General features: G+C 37.5%; 1 protein-coding gene across 5 annotated transcripts in view; it reads right to left on the reverse strand.

The window, feature by feature from the left end:
- Nucleotides 1-19,890, reverse strand: part of cdh23 (cadherin-related 23) — a 166,861-nt gene extending 146,971 nt beyond the window's left edge. For 2 of the 5 annotated variants that reach the window (XM_086092442.1, XM_086092437.1), the window contains exons 1-3: nucleotides 6,691-7,688; nucleotides 6,507-6,597; nucleotides 4,011-4,085 (exon numbers count right to left, since the gene is read on the reverse strand). In XM_086092442.1, coding sequence (XP_085948568.1) covers nucleotides 4,011-4,085; nucleotides 6,507-6,588 — 157 coding nt within the window. In that variant the 5' untranslated portion in view covers nucleotides 6,589-6,597; nucleotides 6,691-7,688. Of the gene's footprint in view, nucleotides 1-4,010; nucleotides 4,086-6,506; nucleotides 6,598-6,690; nucleotides 7,697-19,805 lie in introns of those variants that run through there. The other 3 variants (XM_086092439.1, XM_086092438.1, XM_086092441.1) reach the window with 3 other exon arrangements.
- Between the last annotated feature and the right edge of the window lie 1,112 nt (nucleotides 19,891-21,002).

The following is a 21,002-nucleotide window of genomic DNA, read 5'->3' on the forward strand; positions in this document are numbered from 1 at the left end:
AGTGGCACCCAAGGCGACATTTTATAGGCCGCCTCAGTTTACCCATGCGTAAGACAGATAACATGGTTGAAAAATTATGACCTGTAGTGCACAAATTTGAAACAAATTAACAGCATGGAAATTGAACTTTGTTGTTAACGATGCACATAAACCCTATGTTGTTACCTCACCAATGAGAATGAGTCAAACAAAGTGCACAGTAACTGGAGTGGCTGTGGAAATCTGATCACTGTTCTCTTGTCATGCCGTTTCTCTTCCAAGCAGTCAGACATGTACTGTACACATTCAAGATGTTTCAAGTTATGTGAAATAATGACCAGGCAGGTAGGTACAGTGTGACTATTAATCGAACCACCCCCATTGAAACTTGACATTTTGTATCCTTGCACAATCTCTGTTATGGTTTGGGTTTGGTTAGTTTTGTTGTTTTGTCATGATCTGTGTTTTGTTTGGCTTGGTATTCTTTGTCATGTCTCCTTGTTGTCATTGTGCTCGTCATACCGGTCCCCTTGAGTCTTCTAATCAGCACCCTCTGCCCCTTGTGTCATGTCCAGGTGTTTGTCATTGTCTCGTTAGTTTGCTCCTATTTAGGCCCCGTCCAGACGGAAGCAAAGCCTGCTTCGTTGCTCAAACAAATCTCGTACACTCAGAAGCATTTCAAGACTTGCGTGTGTCCAAAAGAAGATGCTGAGGACGTTTAACGGCTGTAATGTATATGCCAAGTCTGGAGTGGCGCTGTCGCGCAGCCACAGGGAATTAACGGAAAGCGTAGAAGAAGAATCAACGAAGAAGATGGACACTTAAAAAAAAAAACTTTATTGCAATCTACAGAACAAACATGGCTTTACATGTATCAAAACAACAAGAAAAAGACAAACACAGGAGAAGTGACAATGGCGGTTGATTCAAGTACAACATCGCTTGTTGAACGTGGGAATAAAGAAAAAAATATTTTGCTGCAAAAGCATAAGCAAGCTAAGGAGACTGCGCAAAACGACTACGACACGGCTATTCGTCATTGTTGTTGACAGACTGACGGTTCGCGTGCACTCACGCGAGCATTGGCGCATACGCCATTAATCTGCGACAATGCGTCGTCATCGAGCTGCGACCATTACGTCATCGCTGGAGGAGAATCCTGCATATAGTGTCCAGACGGACGCGTAGTGGGCGCGTATTGAAATCTTTTCACTCTAGAGCCAGGTTTCAAAAGTGATCGGTTTCAAGCTCCGGAACCGCGCCGTCATGTGGGCGAACAGCTTAAACGGTAAGAAAATTGTGAGGATACATTGAAACTGGCTTTCGTGTGGACGGGGCCTTAGTTCCCTCCATTCTTTGATGAATCATTCATTTGCGTCACAAATCTATGTCAGTTGTCCTGTCCTTGCCCGTGTGTTAGGTTTGTTACTATGCATCTACTTTTTGGTATTTTGTTAATTTGTTAACACGTCCTTTGTTTGCCTCTTGGTTTCTTCCTTGGGAAATAAAATCCCTTTTTGTTTTAAACTTCTGCATTTGGGTCCTCAACAACCCCAAACACGGCAATCTCCCACTCAACTGAGAAATAGAAACATTTTCAACGTGCTACACTAAAAACAAAAAACACACACATATATATATATATATATATATATATATATATATATATATATATATATATATATATATATATATATATATATATATATATATATATATATATAATCATAATTTTTTTTCTATTTTTAAAATAATTTACAAAAATAGACTGCAATTTTACATATTAAATACAAAATAACATGAAATGACTAACTGTGAAAACACAATATTTGTTCTTTACAAATAAAAAAAACATTAGAAATATATATTTATTGTTAAAATAAGTTCACAAATGAAACTTAATTTCACAAATATTTGTCTGTTATTTAAGGGAATAAATTGTAAAATGCAACTTTAAAACTTAAAAGAAGAAAATATTTTAAAATTATTGAGAAATTCATAGTGTTCTTTTGTGATAACTTCTTTAATTGTTTTTATTGAAAATAACTACAATTACTGTAACGTCTAGATGATAACATTCATTGACATTGTATTAACATTTATTTTGAAAGGGCATCCAAAGAGAAAAGGGCAAAGGGAAAGCTTGAAAGGGTGAATAATATGCAAAGCAAAGAATTGGATTTGATGCTGCCTCTGTTTATGGGTCATCAGCACGACCAACTAAGTATACATTTCATTGTAGTGATCTAAAAATACTAAAAACAACGGTGGCGTGGCTCAGTGGTCGAGTCTAGTATCCGTGAAGTTGTGGGTTTGATCCCCTTTGACGAAGTATCCTGATGCTGTGTCATCAGAAGGTAAATGAGTAGACAAAATGTAAAGCGGTTTTCCAGATAATTTAGTTTGTTAAAAATGTGAAAATGTTTCTAATTAGACATTAAAAACACCCTGAAAATAATGCAAAATGTTATTAAAATTAAAACTACAAATTGTAGTTAAACTATGGAAAAAAATTGTTTTTATGAGAAGTCATTTTCTGTTATTTCACTGTATTTCTTCGGTGCCCCTTCTGCGGGAAAATTACTGTGTTTTTTTTCCATAATTAAAATACTATAAGAATCATTTTTTTCACTTTTTTTTTTTAACAGTGTACCTCTTCAAATCAAGAGTGAGAACAATGTCAACATCAAAACAGCGACCAGGCCACTGTATAAGTTGCTTGATAGTGACTTATCTAGGGTTTTGACTGTGAGGAAGAGTACGGGTTGGACATATCACACCCACCGCTCAGATAACGCACGGGCATTTGCTTGTGTGCTTGTGCATGGCTTCATGTGTTTATGTATTGGAGGGCCTCCTGGACGAGGACATCTGCTGAGCTAATAAACAATAATCTTGACAAACAGTCACTGTCCAATCTCTCGGCCCACCCTCATCATCACTCCGCTGAAGAATCTATCACAGGCTGGGCCAGGGACATGACTGACAGAGATTTGGACCACTGGAATGTACTGTGCTGGAGCACAGCCCAGCTGCTAGAGGGCACAATGATTCATGGTCAGAGGGCAACCCAGACGGAGGAGTCCGGGAAATAAGCAGGACCCAACAACACAGCCCGACCCTTTATTGATACACAAGCTGGAAAAAATGATGGCCCTCTGCCAAAACCTGACATTGCTTTAGGGTTATGATGATGATGATGTACGGTTGCCTCACACAGTAACTATGCCCTTCCCTGGCTACAACAGTGAACAGACAACGAAGATGATGATGATAAACATGATGAGAGCAAAGGTGTCCAGAGTGGTTGCAATACTAATGAAGACGTGGCTGTTATTTCAAACTCATGAGTAAAGGAAAAGTCCTTCAAGTTGTTTGCGAGCAGACTCGCATGCTTGAAATCAGAGAGAACAGGCCTTGATAAGCAAGTCTACTGTTTTACAGTAGAGTGTCGAAAGGTGACTTAAAAAAAAAAAACTACTAAAAAAGTGCCCTTGAGATCAATCTAATATAAAAGACTTCCTGGCCTTTGACACATCAGCAAATGATGAGAGTCCCAGCATCACCAAATTGCTCTGTCAATCACCACAACCAACAGGAAAGACATGAAATAAATGTGAGAAGGAATAGAAGAGTATCACGGCGGAATCTCAAATGCGTGTGATTTTTTACCCAAATAGCTACGGCACAATACATTCGGTATAAGAAGATTAATATACTGTATTAAGATCATCACCAATATCCATATCATTGTCTGAAAAATCTGACTAGCCAGAATTACGGCAGTAAAAAATGACATTTATTTCTGCCCTCAGTACACATAAAAACCTACACTGAAAAACATCCGGGTAGAAGACAGCCACTGCAATCACTGTCACTTTTTATTTTGCCGGCCCTTTGCTTGTTTCCGTTCTCACTTTATGTTCACAGTACTCGGAGGGGAGATGACAACGATTGTTTTACTGAACTTTCTTCAAACATTGTACAGTTGTACATGATATAGAGCATAGTGACAGCGCACACAGACTCACCAACAGGCATATCTTCATAGATGAGAAGATACGTTGAGAAGAAGTAGTTCAGGAAACGTGGCGGCTGGTTAGATCCTGTGAAGCAGAGGAAAGCAAACAAAAGTCATTTCCATTATTGCCTGAAACCTTGTGATGGAATGTTTGGATTTTTTTTTTAAACATATCTCACTGTTTATCAAGTATTAGCTAATGTTAGCAGCTAAATAAGCGCTAATTGCATGTGTGAACTCCAAAAATGCCAAAACACCACAACATCCTTCACTGGGACTCAGTGTACCATGTCATTGCTGTGGTGAGAGATTTTGAAATACCAAACTTTGGAAGTAACCAGAAAAATGCTTTTAAGACCTCAAATTGTCAAACATAATGTGAATTATGCTTCTTTTATGTAAACTACTTAATTGATCAAACTAATGTTTCTGTTTGTTTTGCTTCTGTACTTGCACCGTAATAATCAAATTAATGGACTAAATCGAGAGTCGCTGTACTGCCTGTTCTAGATGTTTCCTTCTTCCAGAACACCTGATTCAATGATCAGGGTCGTTATCAGACTTCTACAGAGCTGGCTGGCTGATGAGCTGATCATTTGAATCAGGTGTCTTGTAGGAGGGAGACATCGAAAACATGCAGGGCAGCGGCTCTCGAGGACCGGAGTTCCCTACTCCTGGGCTGCTTCCTTCACCTTTAAAGATTTTCAACTCAACTTTTTTTTTTAAACATCAGCAGCGGTATCAATGTTGTACATAAGATCGAACTTCAAATACAATAAATATATAACTTATAATAATTATTTTCTTATTAAAATATACAAGAAAATGTACATTGCTTTCCATTACCACTTGTATGGAGTAAGATCACTGTCAGCGAATTTGTAAAATACGAGGGCGTATCCGTAATAAAGTTTTGTATCCATGATAAACGATTCGTATCCGTAATAGTAATGTTCCGTGTGTTCGCGTGTCAAACGTGTGTATGAATTGGATGCGACGCCTCGGTTGTGAATATGAATCCAGAACATGAAAATTTACGATGACGCCACAGGTAGGTCACAGGGGAACCTAGTCGAGCCGCGATTTCTCCACCTGCAAATGCGGCAAGAAGATTTTTTATTTTTTTTTTGCATATGCCAAGAACAAGAACATGTGCCATGGACAAGGAGTGGTCAAAATCCCAAGTTTGTTCTCTCTCTCTCTCTCTCTCTCTCTCTCTCTCTCTCTCTCTCTCTCCCTCCCTCCCTCCTTCTCTCCTTCTCTCTCTCTCTCTCTCTCTCTCTCTCTCTCTCTCTCTCTCTCTCTCTCTCTCTCTCTCTCTCTCTCTCTCTCTCTCTCTCTCTCTCTCACACACACACACAACACTAAAGGTCATGAAGTTGTGTCACAACTTGACCAGCGGCTTTATCTGATTAAAACACACTGATCAGCTCTCTACAAATACCTCCACCCTCCATGGTGCGGCGAACTCTACTAATTGGTGAAAAATTAGTTTTGCAAGCCCATGTGTCGCTAAATGTCATGCTAGGAGTAGGACCCTGAAATTCAGATAAATTGTAGCCAGTAAATAATGACAGCAATGATCATCTATCTAATTTAGTAGGTGAGGAGAGGCACAGGTTCAACATGCTAATGGGTTGGTAAAGACATGAGAAACGTGAAGGTGAAAAGAAGACAGCAAAGGAGAGAAAAATGACGGGAGCATAAAAACAGCATGCAAACACAAGTTATAAGAAAAGAATACGCAGCAAAAGGATGAGGGACTACAGTTATTTAAAAAAAACAGATAAACTCATTGCGCTTGATGGAAACATGTTGTGGCATTCACTTAATAATGTTCTCTGCTGCTTCACCGCCGCGTGTGATTGGATGTGTCTCCTGCCTGTCACTGTGAGACATTTAGCGTGACTTTCCACTGCGCTAAAGCTCCTCCACTATGTCCGACTCAGACACTCATGCGGCACACTCAGCAAGAACACAACAACATTCTGAACAAGTTTGTAGGACAATCGCAGACAAAGCAGATGAGGAACAAGGAGAACAGAAAGAAGAAGGGCTGGCAGAGATGAAGAAATGAGAAACGAACTGATGAAAGCAAAATGTATCAAAAAAGGTATGAGGAAGCTTTTTGCAGAGGACAAGAGAATTATTTCAGACGAGTGATAACAAGGAGATGACCAAAAAAAATTATTGGCCGTCAAATCTAGATTGTTACATTGGACAAAGGTTTTTCACAGTTCATTCTTTGTGACAATTAATATTTCTGACACAATATTGTTTTTTCTTGATCTACTTTCTGTGACAAATTATACACATTAACTTTTTTATTTATTTACATTTGGCATTGATTAATTTACCCATTTAATCTCAGATAATTCATTGTTAAAAGGTATGTACGGTCATTGTAAAAATTACAACGCAAAATGGATGTCCCTCCTTTAGATTAAAAGTACAGTCTTGTCATTTTTTAATTAAACATTTAATAATAATAGTGAGAACAGCTCACCTTCACATGAGTGTAGAATAAGGAAGGGAAGAAGGAGCTTGGCAAATGTCATCCTGCTGACAATCCCCAGACTCAATGACATCACCTACACCTGAAAAACACAAACACAGATTATACTCACATTATAGATTCTCAAATCTCAATCAAATGTTTTATCATCTAAAGGAGTAAGATTCACAATCACCGTCTTGGATTCACTTCACTTTGTCCTGTTGTATGTGCTGGTGAGTCTCTCCTTTGTTTTGTTCTTTCACTCAGTTTCTTAGTTTTTTACTTTTATTTAAGATTTTAGAGCCTGCTACTAGCACCGTAGTTTGCCTTCTTTTTGCAATTTATATTTTTCAAGTTCCACCTCTACCTTGCCCGTTTCCCTGCACTTGGATCTACCTGTCTTTTTGCTTCCACCCCATCATAAAGAGACCCCTTTTGACAGAACAACCAAAAGACCGAGACCCAGCGGGAAGCACAAAGCACGGGCTTGATCGCCATCAGACAGTAGGTCCTCTTGTTCTTTCATGTCCCTCTCACCGGCATCCAGTGTTTCTTATGTCTCTTATGATCATTTTCCAGTCCCTCCAATTAACCCGTGGTCAGTATTTTATTTTGAAATGGCTTGGTCTGCACCATCAAAAAGCCCAAAATGCGTCACAAAACCGCCGCTGGACGATTAACCGAAATTGTATCGCAATTTTGATTTTGGCTTCTCTGAGTATACAAGTTCCCTGCGTTGTGAAAGGACCCTGATTGCACCATGTAGCTTGTAGCTAGCCCGGAGTGAACCAGTGTGATTCTGCCATCCCTAAGCGTCCTTCAAACTTTTTAATGACACTACAGTTGGAGTTAACTGTAAAACTAAACACACGATGAGGAGAATTACATACAGTGTGTATTAAAATACAAAACATGCTTCGTTTTTAACACATCGCGAGTCTAGTGCTAATGTTAATGCAAGTGAATGGATGATCCCATTCAAATGCTAATAGAAAGTTAGCATTAACTTCGGGAGTAATAGTCCTTCAAATAACGAATATTCACACACAAATGCTATGGAAACAAATACCCACAGGTAAGATAGCACTACTCAAAGGCACAAATTCTTCCCAATTTGTGAAAAACGAGTTATTTTAATAGAATTCAATAGCACCTTTCTTCTGTTCTCAGTCTAAGCGTGTGCACCATGGATGCACGGCACCACACTGCCCCTAAGAGGCCAGAACGCACAGGAACACCCAGTATTTGTTTTGCGATTACTGTTTTAGTGTACATACAGTATCCTCAAAATTGAAGGACACAAAGGACATCTTTTTTTTCCCCTTTGGTCATATCAGCACACATTTCCACATGACAGCACAAAATACAATCCCTGAAGTCCCAGGTTCGCCCACTAAATTCACAGACTTGTGAAAATAATATAAGATAAAATAAATATGATAAAGAGTGTAATTTAATGTTTACGTTTGAAAGTGAAGAATGCAATTAAGAGGCTTGAATTTCATATATTTATATGGTTATGTTATACAGTACTTAACAAAAAGAATAGTGTTCAAGAATTACGTTTTCAACGTGAAGGGGCGAATGGGTGTAAGGCTATGATCATAGTTTTGAGTAGTTTTACGTTTTAAAACCAATGACTAACCGTTTTATTAATAATGATGTCAATCAAAATAATTGTGATTATTATTTTTCCCATAATCATCCACCCCTACCCTCCATCCATGTTTAATTCCGCTCCACACATTCTGCCTTACTCCGATTATGTAGATTTTTAAAGGTTATGGCTCAATCTGACTCTGATATTGATATCCCTGGTTAGACCACTTGTGCTTTGTCTAGTCCTTGTCGGTTTTTGCCTCTCTCTTTTTCTGACCCTAACCCTTTCTTTTCACTCTAACCTTCATCTTGGCCGCCGTGTGGTGGCCAAGGGAAGCACCTAAGTAAAGGTTCCTCCATCCCCACTTTCCGCAACAGTTTCATCATCACCTTATTCCATGCCTCACCTAGTCCCATGCCTGTCACTTCACCATCAATGGTTCAAATCTGTGTCTCTACCTCGTCTCATCAATTCTGCACCTCTTGTATCAGCTCCTATTCAGTGTTATCTTCTGCTGGTGTGCCTCGTTGTCACGTTAATCTGTCTGGGTTTAGTTTCCGTTCACTCTGGTTAATAACATAAATCCTCTCATCTGTGGTGGTGAGCCTAGTCCCACGTTCTTCATTCACTTTTCTCAGTTTTGTGAGTTTTTGATTATGATTTTATATTTATATATATATATATATATATATATATATATATATATATATATAATATTATATTATATATTTATATTATATATATATATATATATAATATTATATTATATATTTATATTATATATTTATATTATATATATATATATATATATATATATACTTTTTTTTTTGGTCATTTTAAATTCCTTTTTAATTTTTAAAACTCCTGCCACGCCTGCTTCCCGGCATTTTGGTCAACCCACCCCGTTTTGACATCTAGAACAATTGTATCCTATTATCAGTGGATTGGCTCTCGGCTCCACCTAATTCTATCAGTCTCCTTGAGGAAGAGAGCAAACAGTCGCTTTTCTAAATGATGTCAACAAGGTGCCTTCCCCACTTGGACGGACCCCCCCCACCTAATATGCTTTTAGATACATTGCCTCAATCAAACTGATCATGGGTGCACAATTCAGGTTATTCATGCTTGAAATATTTAAATCCATTGGTATATAAGTTTGACACTATTCAGACAAATTTTGAAGGCCTGCAATCCTTTTCATGATGTCTGTCTCCATCCCCACCCCCACAAACACTCACGTTATTCATCTTACTCCTATTTTTCCCTCTACAATCGACCAATGTCCTTGTGCAGCCTTGCAATAGTGACCAATCTTAAATGGTAGCAATTTAATTTTGAAGGGTTATCTTTCTAAATTCCTCTTGTCTCAAGTGCCCACGCTGTTTCAGATGACGGTAGCTCTTGAATGCCTAGTGCACAGTGCTGTTTTTCCCTCCACTTATCTGACTGTAAAATAGCAGAATACAGATATGCATTTAAGTACAAAAATGGGTGACGGGCAATAAAATAAAATGCACATTCTCCTTTATGTTGCTGCTTGCTGTCCATTCATAATGGTGCTTTTAGAGATACCGCGTGGGATTAAATTCAAATAAAACAGCAAAGATTTACAAGTGCATGTGAAGGAGATGGAATGTATTGAACAGTTGTATTGGGGCAAAATGCCTATGTATGTGTGCTTTTAATTGATTTTTTTTTTTTATCCACATACTGTAGCAAAGTATATAAAATATAATTTTTTTTCTCCAAAATAATTTCCAGAACAATTGAAAAATATATATACATTTAACATCTTGTACATAACGACATGAGCACCGTAAGTAGGGCTTGGTCAAGGTGACTCCAAGACTAACATAATGAATGCAATTAAGAGGTGTCCATTTTCCATCCATTCATCCATCCATCAATTTTCCATACCACTTCTTAACATTAGGGTCACGGTTGAGCTTGAGCTTATCACAGCTGATTTAGGACGCCAGCATATAGACGAAAAAAAGGCAGACAATTGTTGGACTTTCGTTTTGTTGCAGTTGAGCTGGAGCCCGAAACCCCCCCCCCCCCCCCCCTTCACACCTATGGACAATCTAGAGTCTTCAATTAACCTAAAATGAATGTTTTAATATTGCATAATTCAAATTGTGGTATCTGTAACCATTCAACTGGAACATTGCACATTTTAACTGTCTTGTTTCTATTTACTTGTATTAATATGTTTACGTGTGCGCATTTCATATTGCAGGATAGCATCTAAGCCACCTCAGCGGAGGTGAATCCAATTAAGTCAGATATGCGCACAGGTTAGTGAAAACACTATTAGGACATGCTGGGATGTTCCTCTAACTCACGCATGTATGTGGCAATTAAACTGTGTAGGACAGGACTAAACAGCAGGTGATTGCTGATGCAAGCTGCTCCCCACCGTGGCGCTGTCCCACTCCGCTGACCATACTGTCACAATTTATTAAGGCTTCACTTTTCTCCTTGTCTGCCAGGGTCCATGTTCATCGTACGCTCACCTCAGTCACCCATGACAGCTTCCCATACTGCGTTTTATATATATATATATATATATATATATATATATTTATATTTTTATATTTATATATATATATATATATATATATATATTTATATTTTTATATTTATATATATATTTATATATATATATATATATATATATATATATATATATATATATATATATATATATATATATATATATATATATATATATATATATAAACAGTTGGATTATACTCCAACTCGCCAAGGATCTTATTAAGAGAAAATGATATCATGAATAAATACAGACGGATTTATTTTGAATGTATTAAATTAAATAAGGTGTACTGTATTACTTGCAGACATGCCCTGGATCCTGCAGTAAATCCATATTAATATCATATCTTCTATTGAGAAAACATATGGCTCCCACTAGGCACAGTACATCTTAATCTAGCCCCACGTTTATTTAATGAGCAGTGGTTTTACACCACATGTAAGAGTAATGTGTGATTAAGGCCGTATAAAGAGATGAGTAATATGTGGATCCACTGGGATATCGCCAAAGAGGTGGTACTGTTACTTCAGGCGTACAGCACTCCAAATAATTGATTACAGGGACATTGTCTCTGATTGGCCTTAACCTCAAAAGTACGGTGCTTTTATTACTGGAAGAGGTAGGCCTCATCTGTGGATTCTCCCAGCAAATCAAGGATCGTTTTCAGTTTTCTTTCTGTCCTCATGAAAAAGACGTCAGTCATTAGCACAGTGATCAGACAGATTAACAGACATTTGGTTTTGTCAACCGGGATAGTGAAGCAGTGCCGCTCTGATGAGCTGCGTAATGACTTCTGTCCCACCCTCCTGATCTCTTTATCTCAAACATGACGTGACACTTAAAGGCTGACTCGGCAAAGCTCCTTTGAATGACATGACAAGGCATACATGGTGACATTTCGTCAGCAGATCATGTAGTGTATCTAGTGATTTGCAAATACTGTTCAACCTACAGTTTATGCTAATGAATACACTACAAAGACCAGATAATTAATGTTAATCCGAAAACAAACACTGAGTGCCTGTGACCTTTGATCCCTCCGTCACTGCATTAAAAATCAACATAATTATGGAAAGGAAATTGCCACGAGGAACACTTCATAAAACCATTTGTTGCTACATCTTCAAATGCAAGTTAAAACTCTTCCTTGCCTAGCGAAAGCCATAGTGTCTCAACAAAACAACAAAACACCGTCGGCTACCCTGGGTCCGAGCTCATCTGAGATGGAACGACACAAAGTGTAAAAGTGCCATGTGGTCTGACGAATCCATTCTTCACATTTTCATGTCCTCCGGGCCAAAGAGGAAAAGGTGCAAACGAGGAGTGTGACGATATATCGATATTGCGATAAATCGTGATACTTTGTCGCCTACGTCAAGTATCGATATTTGTAGTTAATATACAGCCACTGTAACGGCTCCATTGTTCATTACTTATTGTGCAATTACTTGGCGGGCCGCTAGTGGAGCACCTCATAAGAGTGGCGGGGAAATGTACAAAAGTCTTCAGGCGAAGAAGACTCATGAGTTTACTTTTACTTGTTTAAAAAATGTATCTGTCCAGCTAGTGACTCAGTTTTGCATACGTTTCTATGATTTGTTTTTTATTATATGTTCAATTTTAAAGTTTTAAAACATATTTTGTATTTCGACTTTTTGAAGCACACAATTTCTGAGGAATATTAATATTGATTTAATTGGATTTAATATTTAAGTAATTGTATTTATTTATTTGCTTTTTTAATGTAACACGAAAAAATTGTCACAGTTTATAAAATGAAACAATTGAATGTGACTGACTGACATGTTGCATGACGATAGTGTTTAAGAAAGACACAAATTTGTTCACAGAAAGTTGTCTCTGTATTTGTTAAAAAAATACTCACTGTGAAGAAAGCACCAGTTTTAATATTGTGTTTCAGTGATGGTAAAAAAATTAATTATTTTCTCATTGAAAAAACATCAGTTTATGTTTTGATTAGTTTTATCGTAGATTATGGTGGATTTATTTCCTGACCAATATATCGATAATTGCGGTATCATCATATCGTGAGACAATGGTTATCGTGAGCCTTGTATCCCATATCGTATTGTATCGTGAGGTACCCAGAGGTTCCCACCCGTAGTGCAAACTTCAAAAGTTTTTCTAAGAAGGAATGGGGGGTTGTTTTCGTGCCGGGTAATTTATAACTCTGTGAAGGCAGGATTAATGCTGAACTGTACATAGGCCTACAGGTTTTGGGGCAACATGTGTCATCCAAACCGTTTTTTTTTTTAGGGACATCCCTGCTTACTTCAGTAAGAAAATGCCAAGCCACATTCTGTATATGTTACAACAGCACAGCTTTGTAGTAAAAGAGTGTGATTACTAGACTGGCCTGCCAGCAGTCCAGACCTGTCTCCCTCTGAAAATGTGTGGCACATTTTGAAGCACAAAATATGTCGACGCAGACCACGGACTGTTGAGCAATTTAAGCAGCGGGCATATATACAACAGGTAAAAATGGGAAATAATTCCATCTACAAAGCTTCAAAATGAATGTCATCCGTTCCCAAATGCTTATTGGGTGTTGATAAAGAACTTTTTTACCCAAATTTTTTTTAGAGCGTAGACTACTTGTAGTTTTTAACCACCTCACTAGAAATGAAGAATTCTCCATCTGACTGGCTTACTGAAACACTGTAGCTTAGCTGAAGCCTCCACTCAGTGATATATAAAATATTACAAACTCGCTGCCAGGCAAAGAGAGGGCATTACTGTAACATATATCAGTCCCTGCACAGCCAGAAATGCTACCAGGAACCTCTGTGATCATGTACACACCGACAGTGCAACTGTATAAAACATAGCAGGAGACGGTGCAGCTTACACAACACCTGTGGTGACAGTGATTATTACAAAGACGCAGGGCATACCATATTACATCCGTCGTCGCAAAACACTTTATCATGAATTAAGTGTAAGATGCTTACTGATACACATGTACATGGTGCATCGAAAAAAGTAAATTATATTAACAGAGTAAATGCCAAGTATTTGAATGTAGCAAGAGTACTTTTGTGTAGTATTTTGAATGGTCTTTTGTAACAGACAAATCCAGGTTTCATCAAAATGTATTTTCAAAAAAACATTGCCAAACTTGGAACATAGCCTAGCAGGACTGACATCTGTTTCAAATTTGAGCAAGATAACGTGTCTATTACAGCAATCTTGGCCATCAAAAGAGTCATTTTAGGCCAAATGAATAGCAAAAAATCTGTCTAGAGCCACAGAACAGTTTAACATTGTGATGAATGAAACCGTGTGTTCGTGTTAGCCTAATATACTAATATACCAAGAGATGCAAAAAAAAAAAAAAACATAAAATGCAGCATCCAATACTTTGAGTTTGATTTTCTTTGACCTTTCATCTTCTGTTTTTGGATTTTATTGATTTATTTGGTAATTTTAAATTTTTTGTTCTTCATACATTTTTTGAATTTTCTGCCTTTCTGTCAAATTTCTTTAATTTTTGACATATGGTAAATGTTTTCATTTTATGGCTATTTTTTTCCCTTTTCCCCCCCTTTTTGCTATGAATTTTCTGACCATTTTTGTGTACATTGTATGGTATTTTTCAGGGTTTCTTCTTTTGTTTTGGGGAATTTTACGTTTACTTTTTGAACATTTTCTTTCCTGCCTTTTTAAAAATAAATCTTCTGACTGTTTAGGCAATTTCATAGACATTTGATGGTAATTTTTTTGCTTTTCCTCTTTCTTTTTGGAAATGTTATGGTCACTTTTTGGACATTTTTAGGTCATTTAAAAAAGAATTTGTATCTACCTTTTGTCTCTCTTTTCCTGACAACTTAAAATTCTAGTTAATTCATTTACCAAATATTTTATCTAAAAATGCAATGAACATGTAAAAAATATATATATATATATTCATTTATGCTAATTTCTTTTCCACAGGGAGCCACAGGAGAGGGACTAACGAGCCAAATGTGGCTCCAGAGCCGCAGGTTGTAGACCACTGATCTAGGTCATTGTATTCTCAGTGCACTTAAACTATCGCAACTGGATTTTTCAGGTTGTCTTAGAAGTTTTGCTTCTGATCTGAGAAGACTTCTTTACTTCATCCCAAAAGAGTGAAATCGTTCTTGGTTTGGGCATGCCTCCTATATACTTGGGTCCTCCACCAACCCCTCAGTCTGGAACTGTCCTGTCTAGTCTTTGATCATGAGCTGATGAAGCCTGATCGGATGCGAGACGAAACTGTCTGGTACAGATTGATGACATTCCTTGAGAATTGAGCAAGATTAGTTATAGTTAAAATGGCCACCATTGACCAAAATGTTATGTTTAAGTGTATGATCAGTGCATCCATAAAAAATGTTCCGTCCTTGAACTCTAGTCATTCTTTGGGGTTGTTTATCAACCACAGTCTCTTGTCCCTTGACCAACATATTTTGCAATATGCTTTCGCAGCCGCGACCCGCGTGTACAGAAGACAACATAAACACAAACAGGCAGTGTCAGAGGGCAGACAATAGCCTGTAGAAAGTCATTCGTCTCATTTTGTTTCTCTCGACATCTGCGTGGACTCAGCGTCCCTGCAACAGCTGATGTTTTTTTATCCAGTTGTAGTCAAATCACACCATTTAGTAGCTCCTCCTCAGCACAGATGACCTTTACATCTCAACACTTCACATCCTTCCTGACCCAGTGAAGTTTCATTTCACCCTCACTGTCTCTCTTGTCCTGGGTCAACGCCTACCATTGCAGCCACATTACAAGGCAGCATTCCATGTGTGAATATCAAAAATGAGAATTTGCCACACAACACGGACATGAAAGTTTCTGCTTGAATGTAGTTTCATTTTGTTTCTCTCGACATCCGCGTGGACTCAGCGTCCCTGCAACAGCTGATGTTTTTTTATCCAGTTGTAGTCAAATCACACCATTTAGTAGCTCCTCCTCAGCACAGATGACCTTTACATCTCAACACTTCACATCCTTCCTGACCCAGTGAAGTTTCATTTCACCCTCACTGTCTCTCTTGTCCTGGGTCAACGCCTACCATTGCAGCCACATTACAAGGCAGCATTCCATGTGTGAATATCAAAAATGAGAATTTGCCACATAACACGGACATGAAAGTTTCTGCTTGAATGTAGTTTTACAAGAGCGTAAGATTGATCGAATGATATGTGGTGGGCGTAGATTGGAATTTCAGAGATTTTAATTGTGCTAAATGAAATGAATCCAATGCTTGCTTTCTTGTGTTTTCTGCATTTCCATATTATCCATCCATCCATTTTGTACACACTCATCCTCATTTGGGTTATGGAAAACTGGAGCCTATCACTGTCAAAATTTGGTGCGAATCAGGGTCTAACTTGGACTGGTTGCAGCTAAAACTAAATCTTAAAGTATTGTAAATGATTTGGTGTGCACTGCACACTTAAACAACTAAAAGGAAAACAAAATCAATAAAAACTGCACTGATAGTGTAATCATGGAATTGATGGCTTCCTTTTGATGCAACCGAGTGAGCAGAATAATCTTCTCAGTCTTCCACTCCTTACCAACGTGTGTTCTTCAGTTCTGCCTGGCTGCCTCCAGTGATTTAATGACAACACACAGGTGGATTTAGGTGGAAGTGTAAGTTAAAAGGAAAAACTATTACAAGTGTGAGTATCTGGGTTCTATGTTGCCGATAACAATACCGTTTATCCATGTGTGGAATCAGCTGGTACCGATACCGATCGAACTACTTTATGAATCAGATTTTAAAAGACATTTGTGATATTTCTGTCCCTTTATTGCTCAAAAACGGCATTGCTTCAAATCGACAGTGCAGAAAATGCATAGATTATGATTCAGTTATTATTTTGGGTCTATACAGGTGCTCGTCAAAATTTTTTAATATCCTCGAAAAGTTGAATAATTTCCATAATTTCTTTCAAAAAGTAAAACTTTCATAGATGATAGATTCAGGGTCCGCAATGTAAGTAATTTCAAGTACTTATTTGTTTATCTTTACATTATTTGGGCCTCGAGCTCATAAAACCCATGAAAACAGGATTTAAAACAAATTGAATACTTCCCAGTGTTTTGCATGGGGAAAAAAAAAAGGATGGTTGGATGGTATTTTCAAAACGATATGTCAATCTTTAGTAGTTGGTGGGAATCCCTTTGCCTTAACCACTGCCTTGATGTGCCATGGCATCGCCTGGAGGTCCTTGATGTTTGTTGTCAGCTCTTTGTTTTTGGGTGTGGCCCTCATTTTCCTCTTGATAATACTGTGCTGTGGCCCTTGTTTCTGTCTTGTAATGGTAGAAGTCATTCACCGTGGGAGAGTGATATATCACATCATCCTCCCAAAATAATGGCCAAAGTCATTTTTCCATTTTTTTTTCAGAAAACATAAAAACTGAACCAAATAGTGGTGTATTAATAATTAATTTCAGGTTTGGAATTGAATGAGCTGTTTCACTATGGATATATATATATATATATATATATATATATATATATTTGTATAATAGGACTTATGCCATAATTTTAAGAGGATGGTGATATTGCAATCGAAGTTCTGATGCAGTTAGAATCTATGCCACATGTATAATAATAATTATAAAATGGACTTCTAAAAACTACCAAATACTCCAAACAGGAATAAAGTTAGACTGCCACTGTCACATTTTTTCTTTTGATCTTCTGTTTTTGTCTTCATCTCCTTCTTTACCACAGTCTCGTGCAGTCAGCATTACAGTTCAGTGCACGCCGACATTTCATTAAATGCTGTTCTTTAAGAATAAATGAGAGTAAAGGAAAGTGGGGACCTCCAAATATGCATTCAGTCTGATTAAACTGCCTTTATTGGATTTATTTCATACAGAAAAAGAAAACAAAACATGCTCTCCAAAGCTCAAATCGAGCCAGAATGGCCAACGACCCAACTCCTGAATACACTGCATCTGCTACATAAGACCTTTTCAAATTTAAAGTTTGCACCTGTGGCCAATTCAATCTTCAATTAACCTAACTTTCAAGTATTTGTATGTGGGAGGAAGCCAAAAAAAAGCCACTTAAGCACAGAAAGCACAGGCACCCAACAGGATCCCAGATTGCGCTATACCACATTCCCAACTGCCGCTCGCTGTGCCTATTAAATTGCTAAATAAAGTAATTGCAAACTTCAACAATACTTGTCACATATTTTTCCCAGTGATAAACAATCTTACATCTGCACATAATGCTACTCAAGTGCACAGTTGCAAATATTTCTTAAAAGGCTTATTTAATTGTGTAATTAAATCTAACAATGGCACTCTTCAAAATGCACCTTCAAATGCACAACCAATCATTCAAGTCGCCGTAGTAAAGATGAAGAACATATATTAATGGTACACAGTCTAATTGAATCAAATACATATATGTAGGAGACGAGTTTATATTTAGAAGCCTTCACATCCTGGCAATCAATGTGGAGCCTTCCCCAAAGGATGAAGCCTCATCACAACTTCCACATGGCAATGCAACAAGAATTATTACAGGCACCATGCCAGCAAACACCACAAAATAAACAAGTTTTTCCTCATCATACATCGCCTTCCCTCCCTTTCCCCCGCTCGACACTTTTACGCCTCTTCCAATTTGATAGCGCTGAAGTCCTTCCCTTCAGCTCACATTGCTTTGCCTCCTCTCCGAGACCTCATAACGCACAGTCCTCTCTTCCTTATATTGTGTTCCATTTGAGTCTGTCAGTCAACATGTCAGATATGGACTCTCCATTTCGGATTTTTTTTTTTCTTATTCTGAATGAATTTCATGAGTGTGACGCTCAATGAGAGTGACACTCAGAGAGGCCAAGAGTCAGACACATACGCTCACTACATAGCAAATGAGGGAAAGGGCTGCAGCTTCCAGCTTTTCACAATCATAAAACTTGTATTTCTTGAGTTAACGATGATAAAAGAATAAGCTTTTTATACATGTGTTTAGATTGTTTTTATCTTTCTCATTCTTACTTTTAACAGGAATGCCATATTAATGGAAAACCTGCAAACACAACCAAGACAGGCATGTCTTGTCAGTACTTTTCAATATAAACAAGTCCACTCGTACATTTATGACCCACAAGTGAATCTTCAAATATTCCATGTTGTGAACAATTGGGTGGAAAAGTTGAATTCCTGATGAAGCTGTACCAACTGTGGCACTGGCCTACTGGTTTCAACAGAAAGGCTAATAACTTTTAAGTTAAATATATGGAAATATTTGTGATCTTTTTTTGTCCTGGGTATTCTTTTTATTGCTGCTCATATCCGCTACCTCAATAAATATTAAAATTTTCTCTCAAAAGATTGCTCTAATGGAGTCTGCCGCCATCTACTCTACTGCACCATCATTTCAAAATTTAAAGATGGCATCATTTTCTCATTTTTCCATCAAGCAAACAAGTAGTCACTAATTTGTATTCACTTTAATGTAAATAATTTGGCACAATCAAAGGCAAAGGGAATTCATAACATCTGCAAGTGAAAGTACCAATGAAAACAGACAACCGGTATCATAAAATTCAAATAAAAAACTGCGGAGTCATCACAGCATTAAACTAACGTCGCATCGAGTTACAGATGCATAAATAAGTAAGTGGGCGCAAGGCGCTCCCCAGCAGGCACGTCTGAAGTCACTGTGCAGCTACCTGAGATAATAGTGTTCACCTGACACCTCTGGCCGCGCATGCGCTCCATCAACCATTTACTCGCCACTTAATTACGCCCATGATGGTAATAACAGAAGTTGTAAAAAAAAAAAAAAAAAAACTAAAACAACTTTTTATGTACTTTGTCATTGCATTGAACTGTCGCGTCATTTAATTTTTTTTTTATATTAACATCCACTTAAAAACACAATTTGGGTTTATGGTTTGGGTTGGATTTATTAATTATAAGCAGCAAACACTCGTAAAACTAATCAAAAGTGTTAAATAAACGTGGTGTAAAATGCATAAAAAACGTGCTATTAATTCATCCAAAATTAACGTATTCCAACGCAACGATCCCCCTCAAACCACAGGGGAGTCAACTAAATACAGCATTGATGACGATAGGAGGAGGGGGATAATTAGATTGAAGTCATTCCAGTATCATCCTACCTTCCTCGTCCGGGTCCGTCTCCGGATGACAACCTCTAGATTGGATCTCTTGTCCTGCTGTGATGCCTCGCCGCAAGAATGTGATCCCCTCTTTTCCTCGCTCTCTCCATCCCTGCCTCTCTACACTATCTCTCCCGCTGCCTTGACTCGATCACGGTGCACCTCGCCCTGATCGTCAACCATTGCACACCCGCCGTGTTGCAAAAGGAGCCAAGCACAAAACCACGCGCTGCAAAAGTGTGCCGCTCGTTATGCAACTTGGCTGCCCGCATACAGGTGCTGTCCCCGGGACAGTGTCCCATTTGATGACGCTAAGGAACAGGTATAGGCTGTACATGAGCTAACTTTTTCTACTTAATATAGTTACTACTCAGTTTTTAGCTAAATTTAAATGGATGAAATACGTAGTTTGTGCAAAAGGTGATTTCCAAATGGAGTACTTAAGCGCCTTTTCTGATGTGCTATTATTTTAAAAAAAAAATTCAAAATATGGAGACTAATAGGAATTGGGGGGGGGGGGGGGTGTCATGAAAAGTTTTACAGACATGCACCAACGCTTAGATTACATTTGCAATTGAAGTGATTATGTGCGTATGTTTGAGAATTGTATGAAATTGGAACATGACACTTTATTATTATTATTATTAATATTATTATTATTGACCACATTCGTATTTGCCACAACGATATAGCGCCATCTAGTGCGCCATCTAGATTAATCTATGTTTCACGTCTTTATTATATAGTTATTTCTTATATAAACATAACTGCACTAAGTTAAAAAAAATATATATATATTTGTAACATGCTGGCAATTTATTTTATTTTATTTTATTTCATTTAATTCCATTTTATTTTATTTTAGTTTAGTTTAAGTCGCTTTCTTCATTCACAAATCACAATTGATACCAATGTTACAGGAAGGCCTATACATATTGTCTTATACGTTTGACACGTGCAGCTTTTCTTTCTTTCTTTCTTTCTTTCTTTCTTTCTTTCTTTCTTTCTTTCTTTCACGTCTTTATTATATAGTTATTTCTTATATAAACATAACTGCACTAAGTTAAAAAAAATAAATATATATATATATATATATATATATATATATATATATATATATATTTGTAACATGCTGGCAATTTATTTTATTTTATTTTATTTCATTTAATTCCATTTTATTTTATTTTAGTTTAGTTT

This window comes from Leptonotus elevatus, chromosome 13 (assembly GCF_054856555.1).
Source record: "Leptonotus elevatus isolate MCC_2025b chromosome 13, RoL_Lele_1.0, whole genome shotgun sequence".
In the NCBI taxonomy this organism is placed as follows: domain Eukaryota; kingdom Metazoa; phylum Chordata; class Actinopteri; order Syngnathiformes; family Syngnathidae; genus Leptonotus; species Leptonotus elevatus.